The sequence below is a fragment of the Podarcis bocagei genome, assembly GCF_964188305.1.
Source record: "Podarcis bocagei genome assembly, chromosome: 5".
Taxonomy (NCBI): Eukaryota; Metazoa; Chordata; class Lepidosauria; order Squamata; family Lacertidae; genus Podarcis; species Podarcis bocagei.
This window is the reverse complement of record NC_138129.1, coordinates 268807-296371: the sequence shown is the minus strand read 5'-3', so window position 1 is coordinate 296371 and position 27565 is coordinate 268807. Positions and strand designations below refer to the sequence as shown.

Genomic DNA, 27565 nt, shown 5'->3' with positions numbered 1-27565 from the left:
CCGGATCAGAGGGAGTCCGCCATTACCGATGGCGCCACCCCGGAAGTCATCCTTGGGTGACAGGTCTCACAGATGGAGCCATTCCAAGCAGTCTCCCAGCCTGGGGGAGAAGGAGTCAATGGAGCCACCAGGCAAAAGGCAGCCGCTTGGCAGCCCTCTTGGCATCTTCTCCTGCTTGCCTGCTGCTGCTGCTGGGTGTTGCTTGTCTGCCCTTGTAGCAAAGTGTGAGCGACAACAGAGGAGGCTGCCCGCCTGCCTGCCTACTTAGGTTAATAGAGAGGTGGACTCTCTTGCCAACAGGAGATGCCAGTTCAGCCAGGTTCCCACAAGGCCGCCCACATAACTGCCAGCATGCAGCTGAAGGTGAGCTGCCAAGGGTTGCCTCATCAGGCTGCAGACAACGCTCCTGGCTGCCTCCATCCTGCGCTGCAGCTCCTTGATTAGGGCCAGGAAGGAGCTGCCCACAATCTTCCACTCGCCAAGGCTGAGCCCACCCTGCAAGTCGGGGGGCTGCTAAGCGGGAGACCGGCCCTTCAGGGACTCCCATCGCCCCGCCCAGGTTCCTCCTGGCAGCATCATGGGCAGGGGGAGCTATGGCCTTGGGGGATGGCTGTGCCAGGCCAGGTGAAGGGGCATCAGATACCCTTCTGGGCCGTGCCCTGTCCAATGAGATTGGGCTGTCATGCCAACCTGCCCTCTCACCATGCCTTGTTGTTCAATGTCCACAGCAAAACCAGAAAGGCCGGTGCACTCAGGATGCTGAGAGAAGCCGGGTGGTTTGCAGTGCAAATGCACCATGGCAGTTGCCACAATGCTCATCGGCATGACAAATGACTCTGTTCCTGCTTTCTAAAAAGCTGGGGAGAAACAACAGCAGATAATCTTGGGGCACTTTGAGGACAAACAACTTTATTCCAGTAGAAGCTGTCTTGTGAACACAAAAGGTTAATCTCATTTGGGTTCAGAGTTTTTTTTAAAAAATAAGGGTCATTAGATGGCATGAAATGCAACATGCAGAAATTAAAAATATGCAGCATAAGCAGAGCAGCCGCCCCACACCAGCGAACTCTCTTGTCTCAGCGTGGCACCTGGAGCTGGAGAGAAGCTGGCAGGAAGGCGAAGCCCCGGGTGTGTGGCATGATCTCTGCAGCCCCGGAAGGGAGCAGGGAGGAATGACATGCATCAACTCAGCCAGGCCTTGCCTGCAAAAACACTTGTGGGGACTTGTGGGCCTCCAGGCCACCATCCAGGGTGCATCCAGAGAGAAGCAAAGGACTGCATGAATCCACCTGAGTGCCAAGGGGAGCCCCTGAGGAGGCCCCTCCTGGGCCACCATGCCCTGCAAAAACTACGACCAGGAGTACTTCTGGCAGGGCAGTCTCCAACCCAGGCACAGCCCTGCCTCCAGCCCCTCCAGCCCCCCAAGCACCTGCCACCTGAAGCCTCCAACTGGCTCTTCCTGAGCCTCTTTCCCCTTGGAAGCACCCAAGGAAAAATTGGGGGGGGGAGAGCTCCCCCTGTCTGCTTCGAGGCAAACAGAGCCACCTACTCCCTTCCAAAACTGCCTGGACATGGAGAGAGAGAGAGTGTGTGTGTCTGTGGTGCATGAACTTCAGGTGACCCATCCTCTTACCTGAACAAGGCAAGTCCCTGGCCTGGTGTGAGAAACAGGAGCAGCAGGCAACAATCAGAACCTGCCCTGGCCAGCTCAGGCGGGAGGGAGGCCATTGCATCAGATAAGCTGCTATTCTCTTATCTCCACCCCCTGCCTTGCAATATCGCCCTTTCCTCTCTCGGATTCTGCCTTTACATTCTTCCATCTGCCCAGACCTGACCAGAGACCAAGGATGCCCCTCTGGGTCTGGTGCTCCCTGCCCCATCCAGTTCTGTGGGACCAGGGGTGAGGGCTGGAATTACAGGCCTGGAGGAAATGGGGGGTCCTTCAAAGGAAGCCCTGCGCCAAGTTCCTCTTCCCCAGAAGCAAAGTGCGTGAGCAGAAGCGTGTCCTGCCGCTCTCTCCTTTCAGGCCTGCAGCCAAGCAGCATTTTTGACGCAAGTTCATTTGGGGCTCCAGGGCAGGAGTGTCCTTCTCATCCATGTGAAACTTGCCCCCCAGCAGCTCCCACCCCCATTTCATCCTCCTGTTGCTGCTGCTGTTGGCCTTCAGCTTCTGCTGGGTGAAAAGAGCCCCATTGACAACCACACCCCCTCCAACAAGACGCCCCCCCACTCCCACCCTTGGGCACGGCAACTCCCCCCCCACTAGTTGCTCTCCAGGAGGGACTCTGCTGAGATGATGATGATGATGATGATTCATTAAATTTGTACGTCTCCCTTCATGCATATATCCAGAGTGGTTCACAGCATAAAAATAAAAGACAAAGACAGAAAAACAGAGGGAGGGGTTGGGTCCCTTGGCTGTGCTAGAGATTCTGCCCCCTTCCTATCCTGAAGGCCCTTCTGCTGCAAAGCCTCTGTCTTGACTCTCGGGGGGGGGGGCTCTCGGCTTAAGGGTCACCCCCCCCCCTTGCTGGACCTGCCTCACAATGCCATTGGTGCAGCAATAAAACTGCAAGCACATTTGCAAAGCTTAGCCGGGTCCGGTATGGTTTCAGACTGGATTCATGTTTCCAGTTTTAATTCCAGTCTCTTTCCCAGTGATCACCAGCCGGGAATTTTTTTACAGCTGTGCCGGCTGGGCTTGCCCTCTAGACGTCATGTGCCTTTCAACAGGGCGGCCTCCTCCCACCATTTTTTGCCACAGACTCTGCGTGTAACTCTGGTCCTTGCCAAAAACCAGAAGACCAGGTTTCGCTGGAGAGCAGCCTTGGGGGAGTGGCTGTACGTGTGCCCCAAAAGTGATTCCAGAAGAGGGCATGTGGCTGACAACCACGTCTTCCTCTGCCCACCTCTTGAGATTCTGCTGCCCTAGGCAGCCTCCTGGGCAGGGCTGCTCTTGTCAAACACCTGCCCAACAGCTGAGCTTAGGGCACCGAAGCAGAGCTTGTGCAAAGCAGGGATGGATTGGCAGGTGGAGTCCATTCTTCAGGGCTTCCCACACGGCTCATACCAGACCCTCCAACATTTGTGCAGTGAAAATGGGGACAGTCTATTCTACACAGAGTGACTGGGGCAACCCAGGCAGATGAACGAGGTGTTGTTGTTGTTTGGTTGTTGTTGTTATATCAGGAAGCTGCTCCCACGTTTGATCTCACCACACATGAAGACATCACATACACATCATTTGTCACCTTGGGCCACTGACAACCTCTCCACTAAAGCTACCTCACAGGATTTTTGTAAAGAAACAATTTGCAAGTGAAGGGATCGTGTACAACACCTTCAATAGATTACAATAAAGGAATAAACCAGGGCTAGGCAACCTACAAAGACAGGAGGGCCTGGCCTGCTCTGGTCCAGGAGGTCACGAAGAGTCGGACACGACTAAACGACTAAACAACAGCAACAGGCAACCTAAGGCCCGTGGGCCAGATGTGGCCCACTTGCCTTCTCAATTCGGACCACAGACGGTCTGGGAATCAGCGTGTTTTTACATGAGTAGAATGTGTCCTTTTATTTAAAATGCATCTCTGGGTTATTTGTGGGGCATAGGAATTTGTTCATTTTCTTCTTCTTCAAAATATGGTCTGAGGGACAGGGGACCGGCCCCCTGCTGAAAAAGGTTGCTGACCCCTGGAAGAAACACTCCAGATGTTTCCTAAAAAATGCCCGGCTGCTGAAGCATTGCAATTTAAAGTGGATTGCTGACATTTCCCTTCAAAATTATAGGAAGGGCTTTTTATGCCAGCTTCACCATTTCCTTCATTTGGTGCAGGGATTTTATTTTCAGTATAAACTGGACTCCGTTTTTGCACCTGCACACACACCATTCTTAATTGTTGTCTGAGACATGGAGGGGAGGAAAAAGGAAAACCGGGGACATTCCAGGATCAGATCAGAAACTGGGATGACTTCTGAAAGATGGGGACACTTGGAAGGCATGTACTACTTGCAGGCATGGAAAATGGCACAGTGCAAGCACCCTTGGCGTGTGCTGTCTGCCTCCCCTTAGAAACGAGATTGTGGAGCTGGAAAAGCTACAGAAAAGGGCAACTGAAACAGCCAAGGCGTGAAACAACTCCTTTAGGCAGAAAGGTTGTCGCATTTAGGACTTTTTAGTAGAAGAAAAGTAAGAGGCGGCACAACAGAGGGCGGTGCGGAGACCAGAGAGAGAGAGAGAGAGAGAGAGAGAGAGAGAGAGAGAGAGAGAGAGAGAGAGGCCTTTCCAACTCAGCCTCAAGATGTGGGGACAGATCCTGAGGCTCTTTCTTAGGAACTGGGGTGCCCTTTCCCCACCCGCCTCCCGCAGTCCTTGCCCTGAGCCCCGCAGGGCTAGAGAGCCAGACAAGCTGCTGCAGGCCCTCACATGGGGCAGCGGAGATGGCAAGCGCAGCCCAGGCGTGGGGCAGTCCAAAGACGCTTCCCCTGGAGATTTCTTCTCCCCTCAGGTATTATTATCATTATTAAATAAATTTGTATTCCACACTTCATCTATAGAGCTCAACAACAGAAAATTACAATATAAAAAAGCAACACTGACATACTAAAAATAAGAACAAAACAAACCAATACCCCCACAACTCATTTAAAAGGACATTGGATGTGGGGGGTGATGAGACCCAGAGGTCTTTGGGGGCCCGCGGCAGGGCTGGGGTTCTCTCCCGCTCCGTTTCCAACCACAGGTCTGGGATGCAGCCGGGTGGGGCTGCTGGCTGTCATTCGGGCTGCGTGTCGGCCACCCACGCAGAACAAGCTCCTCTCTCCAGCAGCTTCCTAATTACTCTTCCCCACAACTGGCAGGTGTCCAAGGGCAGGTCGGCCTGAGGTGCCTTTTCCGCATGGGGCTCCCTGGATGGGGAAAGAGGCTTTGGCTGCTTCCCTTGGAGCGGAGGCTCAGGAGACGGGGCCCAAGGAAGCCAGGAGGACCCTGTTGGCAGCTGGACGTGAGGAGGAGATGCTCGGCTTGGAAGACTTGCTGGGGGCTTTCCCATGATTCTGGATGATCATAAAGGGGGAGACAGCCCAGGCCAATCCACCTTCCCTCCTCAAGTTTAACACGAGAGTCCTTCTGGATCAGGCCCGCCTGGCCTCCCGGCCTCCCAGGGGCTACCCAGATGCCACAGGGGAAGCCTCAAAGCCGGACCTGAGCTCCAGAGCAGTCCAGCAACTGGGATTCAGAAGCACTGGCTGCAGGCAGAGCAGAGCCTCCCCCAGGGCTGGCAGCCCCTGTCAGGAAGGGAGCTGAGAGGCCCAAGAGACTTGGAGAAGAGCCCTGGCTCCGACGGGCAGCTGGTCTTGCTGATGGGGCAACCATGGCTCCCCTGGAGCGGTCCTGGTGCTTCATCTAAATGGCCCCACTCCTTGCTTGTTTCAACCCCCCCCAGCCACCCCCTTCAGCCCTCTGTGCTGTGTTGCCTGCACAACAGGAGGAATCAGAGGGAGGGACTCTGAGTCCAGCATCCTGCGCTAGTCTGCCTTGGTCAGACCCCCCCCCCCCGGCATAGAAGCCAATTCCTAGGGGCCGAGGGGCTTTGTCCCCTCAATAAAATATTTGAGGGGGTGGGGCCCCCCAAAGTTGATGGGCATTGCCATTCAAATGGTGTCTGTGCACTGCATTGTGTGATCGATTATGCAGGGCTTTATTCAAGTTGGCACCCCTGCCGCCTGGAATTCTGTGTCCAGTTCTGGGCCCCTACAATTCCAGGATGATTTGCAGGGAGAGCACCTCCTCTGCCAGCACCAGCACCACCCTAAGGCCCGGACTCAAAGGGACCTCTTCTCTGACCACGGGAGTAGCCAGTGGCCAGCCACAGAGGATCCTGCATGCAGGGGCTCAGTCATCCCTTGAAAGACCACCCAGTTGGAGGGGGCCATAGAAGAGACACCAAGGATCGCCTAGTCCAATGCTCATTGTCACCCTCAACCTTCCACTTCGTATCCATGAAGCCCCTCTTCCCTGAGCTGGGACTGAGGGAGCGAATGGCTCTGACCCGGCCTTTTCTTCCTCTCCCTTCTCCCGAGTAGAGCCAGCTGCTGGACGAAGGTGAGAGCCAGGTACCCCCACTCAGTCTTGGCTGACCTAGTTTAAAGGCAGCGCTTCAACACCCCCCTGATTCAAAACCGCTGAAATCCAGTTGAACCAGTCAGCTGGGTCACCACATTTCCACATCTATTATGGTTAATTATTGTTATTATATTCAGGCATGTTCATTATGAGGTGGAGGGGAGGGGAGGAGGGCAGGCCCAACCGTCATGAAGGAAGCTCTGAGTAGCGGTCTGGGGCAGGGTGGGGGCGATCCTGTGGGCAGAGCCATCTAGGGCAGGGAGGGGGGGAGAGAGGGTTGGTGGCTTCTTCAGGGGGTAGAGCTGGGCCCAGGCAGTCCTGGGGGGAAAGGTTGAGGCAAGCGGACCCTCTTCTCTTAGGCTGAATCGGGGGGGGGGGGGGGCTGGCAATATTGTGGTCCTAGCAAGGGCCCTGAGAGGGGAGGGAGTTGGATGGCGGCTGGAGCGAGGCAAGACCGAGGAGCCTGTCTGGCCTCTGGGGAGACCACGCTGGGAACAAAGGGGGCCGGGTTCACTCCTGAGGCCTGGGCAGCGGAAGCCAGAGGGAGGCCCCTCCAGTGGGGCTCCTGGAGGTTCTTCATCTGCTTCCAGAGCCCAGCTAGTGTGACCTGCCCTTTGGCAAAAGCTGCTGCAATTCAGCCAGGAAGAAGAGCACCCCAGCCCTGGAAGAGATCACTGTGTGAATGCCCCCTCCTCCCCGTGACCAAGCAGATTTTGCAAGATGCACCTAGCGCGCCTTCTTAGCTGACCATTTGCCAGGAGGTGGTTCTGTGCCTTGGAGAGGCCCAAGTGGTGCAATTTGACCCAGTTTCTGAGCACATCAGAGCATACCAGTCTGCCCAAAGATCCCTACAAGAGGTGGAGGAGGAGGAGGAGGAAGAGCTGTCATGTGGAGGATGGAGCAAGCTTCTTTCCTACTGCTCCAGAACCAAGGGATACAAATGGCAAGAAAGGAGACTCCAATTCAACACCAGGAAGAGGGCAAGAGCCCTGGGCAGGTGGTGGCCTCTCCTGCCTTGGAGGCTGTTAAGCAGAGGTCGGCTGGCCATCTGTCAGGGATGCTTTAGTGGAGATTCTGGCATTGCGGGGGCTTGGACTGGATGACCCTTGAGACCCCTTCCAAATCTATAATTTGATGACTGAAGGAGCAGGAGACGTTCCTCACCCCACCCATGAGATGTGCCTTAGCCATCCACAACCCCCTAGAAGAAATGCTGCCACTTTTCTGCCTGGGGAAAAAGCTTTTAATCATCGTGCAGGAACAGGACAGTCACACACACACCCTTCACCACCGCAGCCCCTTGCCCCGGATCACATGGACCCGGCCGGGGCCACGTTCATGAGCACAAAGCCCTTGATGTGCTGGAACTTGTTGCAGGAGAAGTCGACGTGGAGCTGCATAGCCCCTGCGCTGCGTGGGGTGAACTCAAAGAAGATTTTGGACTTCTCTCCAGGTGCCAGCGCTGCCACACTGAAGGGAGAGAGAGAGAGTCACACACACACACATGCAAGGATGCAGCCCTGGAGTGACCAGCCAGAGGCCTGCAGGGGTGACGTCCTCCACAGGGCCACGGCTGAACCGGCTCCACCTGCAGCTGGCTTGGCTTCTCAGAGGAGTCGCTTGGGTGGGACGTCTCCTCGCCTTCCCCTTGCCAGGCAGGAGAGTGGGCCAGCCAAGCTCCTCCCACTTGCTGGTTGCTCCTCCCCCCGCCAAACTTACTTGATCTTGACAGCTTGGCCCATCAGTGTCACCAGCAGCACACAGTTGTCCACTGGCTCTGGGAGAGGGTTGGCGTAGAAGATCTCCACGGTGGCCGGTCTGTTGGCTACAACGCTTGGAGGGGCCTGCAGCCAAGGAGAGGAGCTGCTCAGTCTCTGGGAACGCACTCTGCACCAGCACTTATCCTGGCAGAGCCACAGACCCAGGGGGCTTGCTGAGCCAGGACCCCCTCCTCAGGCACAGCCACCACCTCTCCAGAGCCCCCTTCTTTCAAATATGGTCAAACGCTGTACCTATTTAGGCCTTGGAATCGTTGCAAACAGGATACTCACAGCCACATTCCAAATTGGATCAGGATCTCAGCAGGAGCAAAGGGTTGAGCTCTCTCTCCCCCCATGATCCAGTTGCAGGGGGAACCCAACAGCCCCGCAAGGTTCATCCAGCTTGGCCCTGAATGCCAACTGGGATGGTCAGGCTGCATCATTAACCCTTTGGGGCTCACCACCTCCTCCCCAAGCTCCCTTATGAGCTGTTGCATACTGGGATGGCATCCCATGATGCAACAGGGCTGAACCAGGATGGGGAGGTGAGGCAGGGTTTGCAGGTACTGCAGTATGGACCTGGGGCCAGATGAGGGGAGACAGGGGACTGGCTGCCCCCTCCCCTTGCCCAAGGACAGGGTCTGTGCTGATGTGGCTCCAAACTCAGCCCCTCTTATTTGGGGTCTTGAGGCTAGAAGAAGCCTCTCAACCTGGACTTGCATCTGCATTGCCATATGAACACCAGAAGAACTGGATCAGGCCAGTGGCCCAGCCATTCCAGCCTCCTCTTCTCACAGGAGCCAGCCAGATGCCTCTACTGGGAGCCCTGCAAGCAGGACCCGGGCGCAGGAGCCCCTCTCCCCCCCCCCCCCCCGCAGTCTCCAGCACCTGGGATTTGGAAGCATTGCTGCCTCCAACTGCGGAGGGCAGGCAGAGCCATCTTGACTGGTAGCCCTCAGTTGCCCCCTCATCCTCCAATAATTTGTCCCATCCTCTTCCAAAGCCATCCCTGCCTCAAGTGGGAGGGAGTTCCACAGTTTCACTCTGCACTACAAGAAGGAGGACTTTCTTTCATCTGTCCTCAATCTTCCCACCATCAAGTTAGCCTCAGCAGCAGCAGTGATTAAAATCACTTGTGGGTGTAAAAAAGAAAAATGGTGTAAAAAAAATGTACAAAGATGGAAGTAATCTACATTAGACACAACAATACAGTAAGAGTAAATTTTTTGAGGTCTTAGAACAATGGAAGGAAGTCAATATGTGTATATGTATGTGATGAGATATGGTTTTTTTCTGTAGATGTGTGCTTTTTCGTTTTTGTTTTGTTTCCTTTGCTTTTTTTCTTTCTCTTTTTTGTATGTTTCGTTCTTTTTTGTTTGTATAGTACTATTTTGGACTTAATGTCTGTAATTTTTGTTATGATTCTACATTGAAAATAAAAAAGGAAAATAAATAAAAATCACTTGTGGGTGGGGGGCTGCGGTTCCAGGACGGGGGACCAGCAGGGAGTGGGGCATTCCTTCTTGGCTGCAGCCCTTGAGTGCAGAGGGGCTCCTTACCGTGATGGAGACGTTCTGGGTCTCCAGGGTGATGGCCTTCTCCACCAGCAGCTTCACGCCGTCCACAACGTCACATAAGGCCGTGACCAAGAGCTTCTTGTCGTCCGTCAGGGATGCCCCATAGTGGCCGTACGTGATCCGCAGTGGGAGGTGCTTCTCTGAAAGGCAGAGGGGTGGGGGGAGTCAGGATCCTTTCCTCAGAGGCAACCCACCACCACCCAGCCTCCTGCCCCCTGAACTTGTTCCTGCTCCATGGATTCAGCCCAGCGATGACCACAGCTCTTCCCGCCCCTTTTCCAGGGCCGCCTCTGCAGCGGAAGGTGCAGCTTCCAGAGGGAAGCAGCTTGGAGGACCATCGGCTGGGTGAGGACTGCAGAGCCTGCTCCCTTCCAGGGCCTTTTCCAGCTGGCCCAGGGAGCGTGGCCCAGGCCCTTATTTGGAACAACCTTTTGGGGAAGTGTGGGAAGTGTTCTGCCATTGCTTCCCTGTTCCAGGTGGTTAATGTGCTTTAAAATGTCCTCAAGCAGTCGGTGGCAATTTAAATTTTTATTCCTTTTTTCCTTTGTTGGGGGTGGGTGGGTGGGATGGATAGTTGGTTGGGGATTAATTTTAGTATAATTGTTCTGTTCCTTTTTGTTTTCTGTTGTTTTATTGGTTCTGTATAGTTTGTGTTTTGTTTTTAAGGGGCGGGATCAGGGCTGCCTGGGAGTGGCTCCCCAGCCAACACGATGGCTGGGACAAGTTCCACAGGGGGGGAAGCACTGGGACAACCGATCTCAGTGATCACGGGCAGGAGGAGGAGTTACGCTAAGACCAGACCATGTCATTACCGAGGAGGCAGGTTTAGTCGTTGTTTGAAGACTATCCCTGCCTCCGGGTCTGGCCTTGACCGGATGGATACTGGAATCAACAGGGGAAACCCACATGACCTAAAAGTGTTGCTGTGCAATGCCAGGTCAATGATGAATAAAACCACTGCCATCCACGACCTGATTGTGGATGGAGGATTTGACCTGGCATGTGTGACAGAGACCTGGTTGGAGGAAGCAGATGGGCCTGTCCTTGCCGCTGCTTGCCCACCAGGTTTCTCTTACGCACAGCAACCCAGGTCATGTGGGCGGGGAGGGGGGGTTGCAGTGATTTTTAGGAAGTCACTAGCTTGCACCAGGCGTCCTACTGGGAAGATCCAGTTCTCTGAGTGCATGTTCTGGAAGTTGGGCAATAGGGGCAGTACAGGATTCCTTTTGGTGTACCGACCTCCCCGCTGCACCAAGGATTCCCTGTCTGAGCTGCTTCAGGTCGTGGCGGATGTTCTCCTGGAGACATCTAGTTTGGTTGTCCTAGGGGATTTTAACATCCATGCCGACACGACCTTACAAGGGGCTGCTCGGGACTTTGTGGAAAGCATGGCCTCCATGGGGCTGTCCCTGAATAAGTCTGGCCCAACTCATAGCCATGGGCATGCCTTAGACCTGGTATTCACCTCTAGTGATGTGGGTGATCTGACATGGTCAGATCACTTCCTGGTGCAACTGGACTTCTCTGTGACCCTTCCCCTCTGCAGGGAGGTGGGACCAATTCGGATGGTCCGCCCCCACCACTTAATGGATCCAAATGGTTTCCAGAGAGTGGTAGGGGATGCTTTAGCCCATGTTGATGGCCTTTCAGCTGATTCCCTGGTGGCCCGCTGGAATGCGGAGTTAACCAGGGCTAGAGCGTCGGTGGCAGAAAACTCACTCCGAATCTGACCAGACACAGGTTAGAGCTCAACGTCGAGCCTACCAAGTGGCGATAGCGACGGTGAAGAAGACTTTCTTCACCGCCTCTATTGCATCTGCAGAAAATAGTAGCAGGAGACTCTTTCAGGTGGTTCGCAATTTAACGGAACCACCTTTACCACCGGGGCCTTGTAAAGACCCCAAGATCTCCTGCAATGATTTTGCTAAGTTTTTTGCATATTCGGAAGGAGCTAGACACCACCGTGGGAGCAGGGCCGGGGCGGGAGAGTGCTAGAGCTCTGTCTGGTCAAGTTGCATGGAATCAATTTCAATCCGTTACCCCCGAGGATGTGGACAGGCTGCTTGGACGAGTGAAACCAACCACCTGTCTCCTTGATCCTTGCCCATCCTGGCTTATAAAAGCTAGCCGGGAAGGGCTGGGCGATGGGCTTCGTGGGGTGGTGAATGCTTCCCTCTGTGAGGGAACATTCCCAGATCCACTGAAAGAGGCGGTCATTAAACCGCTTCTTAAAAAACCATCTTTAGACCCGGCCAGTATGGCCAACTATCGCCCAGTTTCAAATCTTCCATTCTTGGGCAAGGTGATTGAGCGCGTGGTTGCTGAACAACTCCATGCACGCCTGGAGGATGCGGACCATTTGGATCCCTTCCAATTGGGATTCAGTCCTCACCATGGGAGTGAAACTGCCTTGGTCGCACTGGTTGATGATCTCCGGCGAGCTAGGGACAAAGGCGAGAGTTGTTTCCTAGTTCTGCTGGATCTCTCAGCGGCCTTTGACACCATCGATCATAACATCCTTCTGGACCGTCTAGAGGGGCTGGGAGCTGGGGGCACTGTCATACAGTGGTTTCACTCCTTCCTCCTGGGCCGTGTTCAGAAAGTGGTGGTGGGGGATGAGTGTTCAGACCCCTGGGCCCTCACTTGTGGGGTGGCTCAGGGTTCCGTCCTCATCCCCATGCTATTTAACATCTATATGAAGCCGCTGGGAGAGATCAGGGGGTTTGGACTGGGTGTCCATCAATATGCAGATGATACCCAGCTCTACCTCTCTTTCAAATCAGAACCAGTGAAGGCGGTGAAGGTCCTGCGAGAGTGTCTGGAGGCGGTTGGAGGACGGGTGGCAGCTAACAGATTGAGGTTGAATCCTGACAAGACAGAAGTACTGTTTTTGGGGGACAGGAGGCGGGCTGGTGTGGAGGACTCCCTGGTCCTGAATAGGGTAACTGTGCCCCTGAAGGACCAGGTGCGCAGCCTGGGAGTCATTTTGGACTCACAGCTGTCCATGGAGGCGCAGGTCAATTCTGTATCCAGGGCAGCTGTCTACCAACTCCACCTGGTACGCAGGCTGAGACCCTACCTGCCCGCGGACTGTCTCGCCAGAGTGGTGCATACTCTAGTTATTTCCCGCTTGGACTACTGCAATGCGCTCTATGTGGGGCTACCTTTGAAGGTGACTCGGAAACTACAACTAATCCAGAATGCGGCAGCTAGACTGGTGACTGGGGGCGGCCGCCGAGACCACATAACACCGGTCTTGAAAGACCTACATTGGCTCCCAGTACGTTTCCGAGCACAATTCAAAGTGCTGGTGTTGACCTTTAAAGCCCTAAACAGCATCAGCCCAGTACACCTGAAGGAGCGTCTCCACCCCCATCGTTCAGCCCGGACACTGAGGTCCAGCGCCGAGGGCCTTCTGGCGGTTCCCTCATTGCAAGAAGCAAAGCTACAGGGAACCAGGCAGAAGGCCTTCTCGGTAGTAGCGCCCGCCCTGTGGAATGCCCTCCCATCAGATGTCAAAGCGATGAATAACTACCTGACATTTAGAAGACATCTTAAGGCAGCCCTGTTCAGGGAAGTTTTTAATCTGTGATATTTTACTGTATTTTTGGTTTCTATGGAAGCCGCCCAGAGTGGCTGGGGAAACCTAGCCAGATGGGCGGGGTACAAATAATAAATTATTATTATTATTATTATTATTATTATTATTATTATTATTATTATTATTATTACTATCCCTCCTCCTCCTCCTCCTCCCTTGGGACCCCCCAAAGGGCAGAACATTCCCAGCAAGGACCCCCTTGGCTGGAAGGCCAGAGCTTAGAGCATAAAAGAAGATGCAGACCTCCCTCAGCCGGCTGAAGACTGACCTCTTTGCCTGACCCACAAAGCGAGACCCTTGTTTATGGCTCCAAACACCTCAAATCCCTATCTCGTTTGTCTTTCTAAGATCTTCTATGCTTTATAGAGTTCAGGCTGTATTTTTGATTTAACGATACTGCTTAGTTTTTGTTTTTTTTAAAAAAATTGCAGACCGCTTAGATATCTTGAAACATCAAGTGATTTATAAATGCTTTTAAATGGACAAGACAGGCAAACAAACAAATCCTGGGCCTCCAATTTAGCTCTCCAGCTTGCCAAGTGAGAGCAGCCTGCCTTGGCCCTCCTCGGCTGGGGGGGGGGGGGACGGCCCATGCGCTGGGGCTCCCTCCAGACAGGCTGCTCCAGTTGGCCCCTGCCATTGCCTTCCTGTGCTGGCTTCCCTTCCCTGCTCCACTCCAGACCCCAAGGGCAGGTACAGACTCACCTGAGCTGGGCTTTCTTCCTTTGCTGGCTCCCTGACGGTGATGCTTGGAGGCCTCAGAGGACCCCCCCCCCACCTGGTCCAGGGGGCTCTGGCTTTGACAGTGGGGCTGGGGGTGCTCCTGCCCGAGACCTGCTCTTGGCCCTGGTCTCATGATGGGCCCTGCACAGCATTTCTACTGCTGGGCTGCATTTCTCCGCAGCTGCCTCTAGTGGGAGCCTGAGCGAGGGGGAGCCTCGTGTCTGGAAGCCCCAGGGGGCCATTGCAGAGTGGGGTGGGGGGGTCAGAAGGTGGAGTGGGTGCAAAGGGCAGCCCAGTCAGTACCACTCCTGGATGGCAGCAGAAGCTGTGTAGAGCCACCCAGCAGACCACCCCTGTTCTCCCCCCCTGCCTGGATGGGCTTTGAGACACGGAGCAGGGGAGGCCCCTTACCTTCCTTGTTGCCAAGGCTGACAGTCATCACTTCCTTCAGGATTTCTCTGATGGCCCTCCGGGTGTACAGGACACTCGAGACGCTCAGGTTGACAGTTATGGTCTTGGGCTCCGGGGCCAAGTTGGCCAGGGTGAGGATGAGGTTGATGTCCTTGCCAAGGATGGGCGGCTGGGCCAGCTTGAACTTCCCAAAGAGCCCGGGGTGTGTGATGAGTTCGGAGGCGGAGGCGTCGTCAGTGGTGCTCATGCGGCTCTCGCTGGGCGTGGACCCATACATCTGGGAGCAGGCCTTGCGGTAGATGTTCCTCTCCTCGGCAGAGCCTGCAAGGAAAGGAAGGGAGCGGTCAGCCTCCGGTTCCAAGCCCCCCTGCCAAAATGCAGGCCTCCAGCTCACTCCAGATCTTTAGGTCTAGTCTGACACACTGCCCACCTGCTGTGCCCCTTTTCTGCCAGTGCACATGGAAGGAACACCTGCAGGAATGGCGTTGCGGGAAATGACCTGACTCGGCTGGTGCTTCCTGCTGCACAGAGCCTCCCTAGTCTAGCTGGGCGGGCGAGTGGGAGACAAATAGCACTGGCCCTTTGAGCAGTTGAAAGCAGTTGACCAATTGACTGGCCAAAAATTAAAAAGCTTGTTCATCCTATTGTGCGAGTATCTAGGTGGCCCCACTTCTGATGCTCTTAAGATGGACTAGAGGTCTAACTCAGAACAGAGCACCTTCCAGAGCTCCTACATGGGCTGCTTTAGGATGTCCAATGGACACAGGTGAGGGTGGGAGTGATCATCTGGCAGAAGCCCAAGGAGCGCTGGCCGGTTTCCAGCACGTGGAGCTGGGCCAGCAGCCAAGGGCTGGGGCTCCTCATCCCAAGAGAATGTGCACGGAGCGCATTCCAGAGTCCAGGCAGCAGCTGCACCAAGGCAGGGAGGGCGGGTGTGCCTGAGGACGTATGGGTGCTGTGAATGCAGAGAGGGCCGCACGGAGTCAGACGCAGAGCCCCAGAAGTCGCCTTCTGCAGAGTTAAAGCCCAGCACAGGGCGGTTGGCTCTGCTGGCACCCACAGGGGGCCTCGGGGAGGGGTGTGTGGGGGCACCTCAGGATCCCCAGCTGTTCTCTCCAGTGCCAAGGACGGGCAGCAGCACCTTCTGCGCACCCAGCATGTGCTTCCTTCCTTCCTTCCCAATGCTGCTTCCAGCCAGAAATCCTGAGACTGAGGGAAGGCAGGCAGAGCCCAGGCAGGAAGGTTTCCGTGTGGGACGGGGAAGAGCCTCTGCCAGCGGGTGTCCCAAACACTCCCTGGCGTTCTGGCGGGGGGAGAGGCCAAGGGTGCAAGTGCCTCTGTGGGCTCTCCCAGCCCCTCATTCTGCCTCCAGCTGTGGCCCACCAAATGCACCTTCCCGGAAGGGCTGATCCCCCGTGTTGTTGCCTGACTATCTGGTATGCAGAAGTCTTCTCCTGCTGAGCATGGAGTCTCCATTTTGCGCCTCCTCGTCATGGCCACTGACAGACCCCCTCCTCCCTGGGAGTTTCGCCACCTCCGCTATGATTGCTGCCTTTGAGAAAGGATTCTCTTTTCTCTCTTCTAGAAGGGAAAGGGATTCCTGGGGGAGGGCGGTGGGCTGGCACGAGGCAGACAGACCCCCCTCTGTTCCCTCTGTTGGCAGCTATTCATAAGTTTACACACCTGCTCTGCATCTCCTGCTTGTCATTAGCTCCACGGTCAAGAACTGGGGCCTCCTTCAGACCGGCAGGATCCAGCCCCTCCCCAAAGGTGGTCCTACTGGCCCTGATTGGCCTTCTGAATGCCAGCTGCTGGGAACCCCGGGGGGGGGGGGCGGACAGGGCTCTTGAGCTCAGGTCCTGCTTGGGGGTTTCCCATGGGGCGCCTGTTTGGCTATTTGGACTAGGTGCCCCCCTTTTGGAGGGCTGCTTCAGCAAGGGAGTTTTAAGTTCTTATTGTATCACTCATTCCCATATGGAGCAGGGTGTGTGGGTGTGTGTGTGGGTGTGTGTGGACAGACTAGATGTCCTTCAAGGTCCCTTCCAAATTTGCGATTCTGCAATGGAGTTTAAACCCTGGCATTGTGATTTTGGCGGTGGTCCTTTTACTCCCTTTCCTAGTTGATCATCTTTTGGTCTTGCTTTCTAGTACAATGGCAAAGTTTGCATCCTGGGGGGTCACAGCTGATGACAAGTTGTCCCACCCTGCATCGATTTGCCGTTGAACCTGCCATTCTGCCACCCAGTTTGGAGAGACCACCTGTATGCTAATTTGGTGGCCTCTGTGCTGGCCTGGCCGGTGGTGGCTTCTGCCTCTCCCCGCCTAGTGTGTCCCCTGAGATCAGAAATGGGGGAAGGGGGGAAGCCAGCCGGAAGGGGCTGGTCCAGGAGGGAAGGGGACTCACCTTCTGGGTACTTGTAGTTGTTGGTGATGTCCACCCGATAGTTGCTGCCCACGGCTTTGGTGCTGATGTGGCTGCCGATGGACGCTGTGTCGCAATAGACCCTGACTTGCCTCCCGTCGGGATAGATGACCCATCGGTTGATATCGGCATTCACCTCGGAGAAGACGAATCCCGTGTCGTAGTTCAGCCGCACGTCTCCTTGCTTGACAGCCAGGACAGAGGCTGGTCCACATTGGTAGATCCCTGGAAGGAAAGCGGGATGCAGCAGCTGCTCTGGAGGGCGACCAGGGTGGGGTGGGGGCAGGAGAGGGCCTTACCTTGGCTTTTCTCCTGGGGGGTTCCGTCTACCACCTGCCACCCGCAGTAGGCATTCCCCAGATCCCTCCGAGTGAACCAGCATTCATTCCAGACATGGTAATCCCTGAAGGGGGGAAGGAACAGAGGAGGAGATAGGAAGCTGCCTCGTACAGAGTCAGACCCATCTAGCTCATCTCGCTCAGCACTGTCCACTCTTCCTGGCAGCAGCTCTCCCGGGCTTCAAGCCAGGTTCTCCCCTGCCTGAGGTGCTGGGGATTGAACTGGGCGCCTGCTGCAGATGCTTTGGCCCTGCTGAGCTGTGTCCCTTCCCCTGAAGGCGCTGGAGGCTCGCCTGAAGAGGGGGCGGCAGGAGGCAGAGCCAGGCCTCTCCCCACACAGCTTCTATACAACACGAGCCTCATGCACAGATGGCAAGCCAAGAGGCTGAGCTCACAAGGAGGGGGGTGGCAGGGGTGCCAACTTGAATAAAATAGGGGGGGGGCAAGTAAGCCCTTCCCCACATTACCACATGAGGCGGTTCGTGGACACCATTTGAATGGCAATGCCATATGTTCTAGGGTGGCTGAAGGGATCTCGGCCCCTGGGAGTTGGCTCCTCAAAGACGACGCTGCCCCAGAGCCCAGAGGCAGAAAGGCAGGCAGGGAGGTCCTGTCCGGGGGCTTCTGGCCAAATCCGCTCAAACTGGTCAGCAATGGGTCCTCTGGGACCTTTAGGGGGAATATTTCCTGGCTGGTTGGTGATTATTGGTAAACATGATGTTTATCCCCCCTCCCATGTTTTAATATTGCTTTATAATGGAGTCATATTTAGCTATCATAAGGGTCCCCCAAACAGACAAAGCAGCAGGGCAAAGACATGGGGATGATTGAAACCAATGGCTGCTCCTGGCATGATAAGGGGCCGCCTAGCCAAGCCGAGTGACCTGGGCTCAGCCCTTATTGATCTTGGACTGGGTGAGCAAAGAGGTGCTCCCTGAGCCATAACTGCCTCTGCAAACAGGACGGTGAGCAGCACTGCCCAAGGGGCAGGTGTTTGCCTTGGCTCCCTCCACCTTCCAGCTCTCCTGGGAAAGTGACTCCTCTTCCCCGAAGAGCTGGGGAGGGAGAAATGTCCCCTGGGCCAGAACAGTCCCTGTCCCCCGGACGGGAGCCCAGGCTGAGGAGGGCGACGTTGGGCTTTGCCAGAATCCTGGCCCAAGATCTGGCATTCCTCTGACAGTTCCATTGCCTGTAGGGGGCTGATCCCCAGAGCCAAACACAGACATGAATAGACTCATAGAAGTGTAGAGTTGGAAGGGATCCCAAGGGTCATCTAGACCAACCCACTCCCCAGCAATGCAGGAATCTCAGCTAAAGCATCTCTGACAGGTGGCTACCCAACCCCTCCTTTAAAACTTCCCATGAAGGTGGTGGAGAATTGAGTTTAAGATTGGAAATGTGAGAAATGGAGAGAAACCCCAGATATCCGTTGTCTGTCTCCAGGGCCTGGCAAGACTGGCCCCCGGTGGGGGGCGCTTTAGTTGAGATCCCTGCATTGCGGAGGGTTGGAACAGATGACCCTCAGGGTCCCCTCTCGCTCTACAGCTCTGTGATTCTCTGAAGGGAATCCTGGGATCGAGCACCCGAAGGGCCTCCTCCCCGCCCACCAGAGGCGCATTTACCAAACGGAGTCTTGTCCCCTCTTGATGCTCTTCCCAGAGGGATCGTAGTATTTGTCGATGCTGAAGTTCGTGTCTGCGTCGTGGGCGGAATTGAAGTTGGTGACCAAGCGGGTCGGGATGCCCAGGCACCTCAGGACTGCGCAAGAGAGGAGAGAGGGGCCGGTGGGTCTGGCTCTGCTCGCCGCCCTGACCCCCGTTTCTTCCTCCGCTTTGCCACCAGAAGCCTACCTGTGCCGCCCACCCCGGCGAAGACCCAGCACTGGCCGTACTGGACCGGCCGGAAGTTGTCCTGCGCCCACTTTCTGAGGATGGCCACGCTGCCGTCCCACCGAGAGGGGTTCTCGTGGTGGGCAAACTCCTCGCTCCACTTGCCCTCCAGCACCCCGTTGTCGTTGTCGTTCCCGTTGACCTAAAGCGCCAGGGAGGCGGAACGGGAGGAGCAGGCGGGTGAGGGGGGCCTGGGAGCTGGGGAGGGCTTTCAGGCTCCCTGAAGGATCTCACCCCGCCTGGGATCAAGTGGCAGAGGGCTGGCGCTTACCATGGAGCTGATCACCCGGCCCACGTAGCGAGGGTCGCTCCTGCGCGACGTGTCCCCACCCGGGTCCTGGCGATGGTAGAGGCTCAGGTCCAGCAGCGTCAGGGCCAGGTTGAGCATGTTATCTTGGAACTGCAAGGCAGAAAGGAAGGTTCTCTAAAGCAGAGGAGCATCCACACAGAGACAAATACACGCAGTCACCCAGCCAAGGTGCGCTCCAGTTGGGGCAAGAGGTGGAGAGGGAAACATGGGCCCTCAGACTGGGGCAGGTTAGAAGCAGAGGGTCTTCCTGTGCACATGAAGATGCAGAAGGACCAACTGGTTCCAGGGCAAGTGGGGACCCCCAGAGAGGGAAACATGGGCCGTCAGACTGGGGCAGGTTAGAAGCAGAGGGTCTTCCTGTGCACATGAAGATGCAGAAGGACCAACTGGTTCCAGGGCAAGTGGGGACCCCCAGAGAGGGAAACATGGGCCCTCAGACTGGGGCAGGTTAGAAGCAGAGGGTCTTCTTGTGCACATGAAGATGCAGAAGGACCAACTGGTTCCAGGGCAAGTGGGGACCCCCCGCGCTCCGCAGCCAGCAGGAGCACCTGCCGCTCCTCTGCTCGTTCTCTGTGATACGGATTATTATCTCAGGCCTCAGCCCAGCATCCTCTGAGCAGAACCATCTCCATGCCACGGGGCACAGATGGAGCTGGGCTCAGTGGCTGCCTCCCTCTTGTCTACCTTCAGCCCCTGACACTGGGAGGGAATACCCGAGAATGCTGACCCCAGGAGAGTCTTGTCTTGTTCTGCTCCTGGTGGTGGCAGGAACCATTCCCTTCCATCATGCAATGCACTCTCTACTTTGGGCTACACACACAGTCACAGAACATGTGGACAACCTTCAGCATGTGTGAAATTGGCAGCCCAACCTAAAAAGTGCAGGTTCCTGCTAGCAGGCGGGAGAAGGGGCTAAGACTACAGTGCTCTATTGCTGACAGCTAAGGGCCAAGACCATAGAAATGCAATTGGTAGAGAGGGCTTTGTGTGATGTCATTTCCCCTCCTCTCCCAGAGGAGAAGGAGCATATAGTACTTCCTGCTCCTCTCTCTCTCTCTTCCTTTGACCAGCAATGGGTGCAGATCTGCCTCCCTTGCTCCAGCTCAGAAAAGTAAATAGAAGTGACTTGCTTGCATAGTCTTTACTGATCCTGTTGCTGTGAACCAACACCTGTCTAAAGTAAGTGAATCTTATTATTAAGCTTACCTTCCAAGCTGCTGCCTGGTTCTTTATTAAGGAGCCAGCTTACTTCATAGCTGGACTTGCTCAAAACAAGGTTCTACAGCCTAATTGATTTGATTTATTATAATTCCTATGTTTTTAAATTTTCTGCCACGCATGGGGTGATTTTGCTTAAAAATGGAAAGCAATGATTCTTCAACATCAACTTTGTTGGACTGGTCAAGTTGTGTGGATGCCTGATTATCGTCTTCCAAAGCAAATACTCTATTCCAAATTTAAGAATGGAAAACGTAATGCTGGTGGTCAACAAAAGAAGTTTAAAGACTCTTTCAAGGTAAAACTTTAAAAAGTAGTATAAACACCAACAACTGGGAAACATTGGCCTGTGAGCACTCCAATTGCAGAACAGCCTTTACCAAAGGTGTCATGGGCTTTGAAGACACTTGAACTCAGGACACAAGGGAGAAACATGCTAAGAAGAAGGCACGCTTGGCAAACCATCACCATGATCAACTCCCACCCAGAAACCTACGTCCCCCCTGTGGAAGGACATGTGGATCTAGAATTGGCCTCCACAGTCACCTACGGACACACTGTTAAGACCGTGTTCATGGAAGACAATCTTACTTGGCTACTGCCAAAGAAGAAGAATATTTTGAAACCCTGTTCAGCCCACACACGTGGGTGCCTAGATGGATAAATGACAATTAATATATCTTCTCCTACCTATTAAGGCTCATCCCACTCGACGGTGACTGTGCAGCCATACAGCAATGGCCTAGGAAGCTGCTCTCCTCAACCTCCCCATGACCCCATTTCCCAGGACTACTTGCCCTGCTTATCCTCCCATGAAGGTTTCCATCGCTCTGAGGATCCAGGCAGAGGAAAATGCTGCCTCCCCTCCCTTACCATCACTTCCTCTCCTGGCCACCTCTCCATCTTCAGGCTACAAGGGCACCGCTGCTGTCCCCCTGGCAGGGGCGGTGGAACCCCAATCCCAGAGATATAGGGCCACAGCCCCATAGCCCAGAGATATAGGGCCAGCAGCAGAGCTGGTGCTTTGAAGGCCAGGAGCAAGACCTTAACACTGACCTGCCCGTAGTACCATCCTCGCGCTTCGATATAGTTGGCGTTTCCCACGAAGATGATCCCATTTTCGTTCAAAACGTATTCTTGCCTCTCGCTTTCATCTGCCATGTAGACAAGGTCTCCTGTTGGGCGGAGGCAAGAGGTTGGCAGTGGGTGCTTCAAGTAAAGCTGGATTGGACTTTGAACAACCAAGTGGCAAGGGGTAAATGCCCCCCCTCAAATGTCTTTGGGGGCCTCCAGCTTTGCTCTAAAATTAGAACTTGATCATATAAATCAGTTTCCCTCTGGTGTGTGCTGGGCAACAGTTGCTTGGAAAATAATTATTTTGCTGAATAGAACATCCTTGCAAATGTAAGTTTATGAAAGAGCTGGATTGCAAGAGAGGAGATTCCAGAAAAAACATTAAGAAGAACTTTCTGGGGGTAAGAGCTATTCAAGAGTGGAACAGACTCCTTGGGAAGGTGGTAGTCAGATGCTCTGACTGTGCTCCTGCACTGCGGAGGGTTGGACTAGTAGACCCTTGCCGTCTGTTCCAACAATACAGTTTTATTACTTTGTGGTTCTTGCATAGACACTGCAGACCGTGGCTGTGACCCTGAAGGTCAGAGACCCTGCCCCAGGGGATGGGGACACTCGTCTTGACAACTGAGAGGGAGAGCTTTCCAGCTGAGCAGTGCAAAGGAGCCTGGGCAAAAGGGTCACATCCTGCTCTGCTCTGCTTGGGCAGTGAGAGGGGAGCCCCCTCCCTGCCATGTCCCTGCCCCACAAGGAGCTTTTTTGCTCAGCCCCATCATTGCTCCTGCCTCCTTGGGCCAAAAGAAGGAGCTGCCATGGAGCTTCCCAAGCCGGCCGTTTTGCAGCAAGGGATTTCCTAGCCCTTGGCTCCCTTCCAAGAAAAACCTGGCACCCTCTGGGGTCTCCCAGCCTGGCATGGGCAAGTTCCAGGGCCCTCCAAGGCCTGGCTCGAGGCTACCCCCCCCCCAGCATCTGTCCTAGGAGGGGAGGGCTGTCAGCTAGGCCTTGCAAAGCCAGTGGGACCATGTTACCCCCTTCCCTATCCTTTGGGGGTGGGGTAGTGCAACCACTAGGCTGCTTGGTGGGGGGGCCTTGAAAGGGGCCCATGGAAATGGGGGGGGGGCTCCCCTGTGCAGCTGCTGCTGTAGCAAAGGGCTCTGGCTGCTGCTTGCTCTGCTGACGCATGGAAGGGGCAAGTCAGGACTCGGTCGGACGCAGCAGCAGTCAGATCTGCAGGTGCTTCTGGGAGGCTCACTGGGCCAACGTTCTTCTGGGCAAAGAGGGATCTGGCCTCCTGCCCAGCTGTGCTGGATCTTGCCCTTCTTCTTTCAGCCACGTTCCCATTTTTAGCTAGTCCTGAGTGCTGAGTTTCCACCGCCCAGCTGGATGATGGATGAGCAGCCCAGAGGCCCTGGGTGATGCAACCAGAAGAACAGGAGGAGAGTCCCTGGGAGGCAGGGAGGGAGGGAGGGAGGGAGAGGGGAGGCCTCCTCCTCCTGCTGCTGCTGTTGTGAAGCACACTTGGCCCCATGTGCTGCGGGGGGGGGGGATTACTCTGTCTCCAGGACCACCATTACAAACTCTTGCAGCATCAGCCCGGTCCATCACCAGCCGGTCAGTAGAGCATTGCTGTGCCCCAGTCGGGCTTCTGGGTCAGGCATCTCATTGCCCAGATGCCAACATCTGGGGTGGGGAGGCGGTCTGTGCAAGGCTTCTGCTTTGAGCTACAAATAAGCCCAAAGCCCCCTACAATTCTCTGAGTCTATGATTCCCTGCCTGCTTGCTTGGGAAGCTGTCCTAAGGGACGAGTTCTAAACCGCAGAGCTGTGGTGCGGAAGGGAGTCACGTGGCACCAACTGCATTGTCTGCCTGTCAACCCTCAGCAGAAACACCCCTGTGGGGCAGAGGCCCATCCCAAGGGCGGCAGCAGGGCCTGCGCAGGCAGGCAGGCAGGCAGGCAGGCAGGCAGGAGGAGCATCTTACCTTGGCACCAAGGGTTAAAGAGCAGGACAAACTGCCCCAGGAAGCGGGCATAGGCCTGGTTGCCACACATCATCTGCAGGCTCAGTTTGTAGCGGCCGATGGCAGCGGTGGGGGGGCTGGCCAGGGTGAAGTTGGCGCAGTTGCCATTGATGGAGCTGAGCATGGCACTCCAGGACCCTCCAGTCAGGGCGCTGGAGACGGGGAAGACGGCCCGGGTGTGCTGGGACTCCGAAGGGGCTCTCCCTGCCAGAGGGAACAGAGGCAAAGGCAAAGCTGTCATTGGAGGTGACTCATACCTGTGAGAGGCTACCCAAGCGGCAACCTTCTCCCTGAAGGGTTTGGTCAGCATGAAGATCCAGCCAGCTGGCCAACCTCCGGATGCAGGCACTGCACAGACCTCCTGGGACAGGAGTGTTGGTGCGTGTGTGCACCCGCACTGGACCCGGTCTCTTCCGCGCCACAGAACAGCTCCTGTGGTGGTGGTGCCATCTTGGCTTCCCACCAGAGAGAACGCTGTGGAGGGCATAACGTGGCACAGGGCAAGCCATGGGTCTTGGGCAGCACCTTACAGATGGACAAGCTTCTTGTGGGAGAGAGATGTTTGCATGCAGGGGTAGGGTGGTGGGAAAGGGGAACCCCGCGGTCAAAAAGGTCTTGGCAGGCTAGAGGCCCAGGAGATCTGCCGCTTCCGTGTGCAGAGGCCAAAGGTGCGCAAGGACCGAAGGGGAGCAGAGGTGCCATCCCGGAGGCGCCTTTTTGTCCTGCAGCCAGAGATCAGGCCAAGAGGTGCCCATGCGAGTGATGCCAGCTGGCCATGAAGGAGGACGGGGGGAAACAGTGGTGGGGGCGGCCTTACCTGTCTCTACAACGAAAGCAAAGCTGTCCCCGGACTGAAGGGGTCTATTGAAGTAGACGGTCAGCAAGAAGCCCTGCCCCCGGCGTACAGCCAGCTCCGAGCAGGCAAAGCGGCTGGTGTGGTGGGCCGGGCCATTGGCCGGGATTTGCCAGCTCAGCTGTGTTGGTGTCAGATCTGTGGAACAGCATAAGGTGAGTCTGGAAGGGGCCTGCCTGGGCCTGACTCTGCTCTCCCCCAGCCAGCCAGACGCAGCTGCTGCTCGTCCACCTTCACGTCTCCAAGCCTTCTCCTAAGCAGACTCTGCTTCTTGGGTGGCCGCGACAGGGTGCAATATCCATGCTGACCAGAGCAGCTATCGTCATTTTATTTAGTAACACACCTACATCCCATTCTCCAGGTAAGTTTCTTCAACCCACCTTACAATATCCAATTAAATCAATGTCACAAAATATGAAAACTGCAACAGAAAAGGAAAAGGGGAGAAGGCAGCATCAAATGAAAAGTCAAGATTGTGTGTGAAAGTGATGAAGGGGGGCGGGATGTATAACATCCATCAATCATCACAGATTAGGAAGCAGCATGGGCGTGAGCGCCAGCCAGGGAAGGAGCTGCATGTCTCCCGACAGGAACATCAAAGAGGAAGAGGCCTTGCCTTCATTAGACACACAAGGTGATTTGCAACAAGGACAAAACACCCTGACGCCGGGCAGCCCTTGCCACCCAAGTGCAGAGGAGCTCAGCAGAGCTGAGGGACTCCCTTTCCAAGGCAGCTCCCTGCAGTCCTCCTCAAGCACATCCTGACCACCCAGCCGAGGGGCTGGGGGGGGGCTGCTGCTCCCGCGTCCTTGGGATTTCCAGCACCACCACCACCAGGACAGGACAGGGTAGAGGTCAGTGCCAAGACTGAGTCTCCATGCCCCAGTCCAGAGAGAGCGTTCTAGAGTTGCCCATAATCCAGCTGGTGCTTTGGGGATGGAGCGGGAAGCAGCTGCTTCCGGGGTTTTTGCTCTCTAGACTTGGCAAATCTGAACCTGAAGGATGAAGTGAGAAGGATGAGTCACCATTAAAGGGAGGGAGGGAGGGAGGGAGATCAAAGACTCAGCTGCTCCCATTGTGGTGAGACCAGGAAATGCTCTCAGGTGTTTCAGGCATTAAATGCCAGGCAGGCAGAACCTGCCCTAACATTGGGGATACGTGGCTGTTGGGTCTTCATGCGCCACTTGCTGCCCAGTTCTTTCACAGAGGTTAATGCCAATGGCGGGGGGTGCTGGGTACTCAGTTTTGCAGTTCCCACCTGGGTTAGACCAGATCAGGACAAAGATCAAAGCGGCAGGCGCACGTACGCACACACACACACACACACACACACACACACACACACACACACACCACCCCATGACTGTTTGGTTAAGGAGCCTCAAGGAGGGTTGTAGTGGGAGGCCAACCAGAGCAGCACTCTGAGGGGTTTGGAAGGGCTACCTGCTGATGGGCTTTTGGTGGAGGATTGTTGCAAACCGCTCAGATGCTATTTATGAAGAGCAATATATTAATATTTTCCACTCATAAATACATGAAGTGGAGAGATGGAAGAAGAGGCTGGTGCAGGAACTCCAGGATGCTCAGGAATGCGCTGCATCCGTCCACTCAGAGCAGATTGCCACCTTGAGAGGAAGAGCCATCACTTGGGACCTTCAAGGCCCTCTTGCGCCCTGAGGGTAGAGCTGCTGGGGAAGAGGAACACCCCATTTCTCCTGGCACCCAGAAACTCACCATCTCTCCCTTGGAAGGCCCCAGGCAGCTGGGCTGGACCCCTTGGATGTGGGAGACAGCAAATGCACAGTTGCCTTGTGTTCTTCTGAGGACTCCCGTCTCAGCAGAGCAACAAGCCAAAGGCCACCAAAGAGAAAGCTCCCTCCCTCCCTAGCAAGGACCACAGCATGGAGGCTGCAGGGCAGAGAGCAGGGCTGGCCGGGGCAGGTGCCACCATCCCAAACTCACCTCCCATCCTTGAGTCTTGTCTTCTTCAGCACGGCCAGGAGCTCCTACTGCACATTCCTCGCCGCTCTCCTGCTGTCCGCTGAGCCAGGTGTGATGTGAGGATGTTTCCGCTGATCCCTAAAAACTACCCAGGTGCAATTAGCCAGTTCCTGTAATCGGTGGCAGCGCAAGGGCAATTTTCCTCTCCAGTGGGAGGAGAAGGCATCCTTGTTTACTCAGAGGAAGTGCATTCACTTGCTTGCGCAGGGATGACATGCAGGACTTCCTACATGGAATTCCAAGGTGAGGAGTCACCCCCAGAGGCGAGGAAACAGGTGGGAAGGGAGAGAAACTGCAGGAGGAAGAGAGAGCCTCTCTCCCCACACCCTTCCATTAGGCAGAGCCCTGCGTCTCCTTCATTGCACAAGCCCAGCCACCTCCCATTTCCCAATGGGGTTCCTGCCTGTGTGCGGACATCCCTTTGGCCTCCTGCCCTCCCCCAGGAAGCTGGCATGGCCCCATTTGCTCCTCACAAGGTAACTGTGCTTCCAGCATTGCAGGGGGTTGGACTAGACGACCCTTTGGGTCTCTCGCCAATCTATGGTTCTGCTCCAAGAGCCTCTTGAGGCAGCTTCAGCTGAGAGGGAGGGAAGGAGGGGCTGCTAGGCTGCGTTGGCAGTAGCCTTGCTTGACCAGAGAGAGACCCAAAGCCACCAAGTGAGTTCCATGGCTGAGAAGGGGCTGACCATCCCCAGGGACTCTTGCAGAAACCCACTGCTGGCTCCCTTGGGCCTCTTGCACAATGCCTCATTGGCATCGACATTCTCCCCTCCCCATTTTTGTTTCTCCTGGGCTTGAGGTGGTACCTCAGACAGTGGAGGAGCCTTTCCTTCTCCTCAGATGAGCTTTACTGAGGTTTCTAGAAATTGTGTTTTGGCTGAGGAAAGTGAAGTACCTTTTGCCAGTGGAGTATTGATCTTCTCTGAAGGTCTCCAGTGGCTCTTGGTTGCTTTGCATCAAGAATGCTGAACTGCAACTTTGTCCTTGCTTGCTTCCTGGATTCTTCACCGGGAATCATCACAAGCCCAGCCTGAACTCCATGATGGCTTCTGGAAGTCTGCCACAGGGCTGGAGTTGAGCAATGCTGTTGCCACTTCCCCGCCCAACTTAATGGTCCTGATGTTGCTCAATGTCCTACTCAGGAGGAAGTAGCCTGCTCCAAAGCCTTCTTTGTGAATCACAGAATGCTGGGGAGATGTCTAAGGCTGTTGCTCTGCTTAATTTCCCCTCAGCATCCTCCTCCACCCC

The 27565-nt window shown here is 55.3% G+C and overlaps 1 protein-coding gene across 2 annotated transcripts; it reads right to left on the bottom strand.

Moving 5' to 3' along the window:
* Nucleotides 1-7344: 7344 nt before the first annotated feature.
* LOC308588029 (protein-glutamine gamma-glutamyltransferase E-like) lies at nucleotides 7345-27282 on the bottom strand. 2 transcript variants are annotated; one of them, XM_081196191.1, is made up of 14 exons: nucleotides 27213-27282; nucleotides 26279-26402; nucleotides 24281-24454; nucleotides 23425-23667; nucleotides 21430-21548; nucleotides 19117-19245; nucleotides 18807-18987; nucleotides 18579-18714; nucleotides 16918-17021; nucleotides 16601-16843; nucleotides 14197-14517; nucleotides 9444-9601; nucleotides 7844-7968; nucleotides 7345-7594 (listed from the first exon to the last, which is right to left on the bottom strand). In XM_081196191.1, the coding sequence occupies exons 2-14, from the start codon at nucleotides 26283-26285 to the stop codon at nucleotides 7435-7437; spliced, it is 2100 nt and encodes a 699-aa protein (XP_081052317.1). In that variant the 5' UTR covers nucleotides 26286-26402; nucleotides 27213-27282; the 3' UTR covers nucleotides 7345-7434. The 2 variants fall into 2 exon arrangements, with proteins under 2 accessions (XP_081052317.1, XP_081052318.1); XM_081196192.1 differs by having other exon boundaries at nucleotides 26279-26395.
* Nucleotides 27283-27565: the final 283 nt, after the last annotated feature.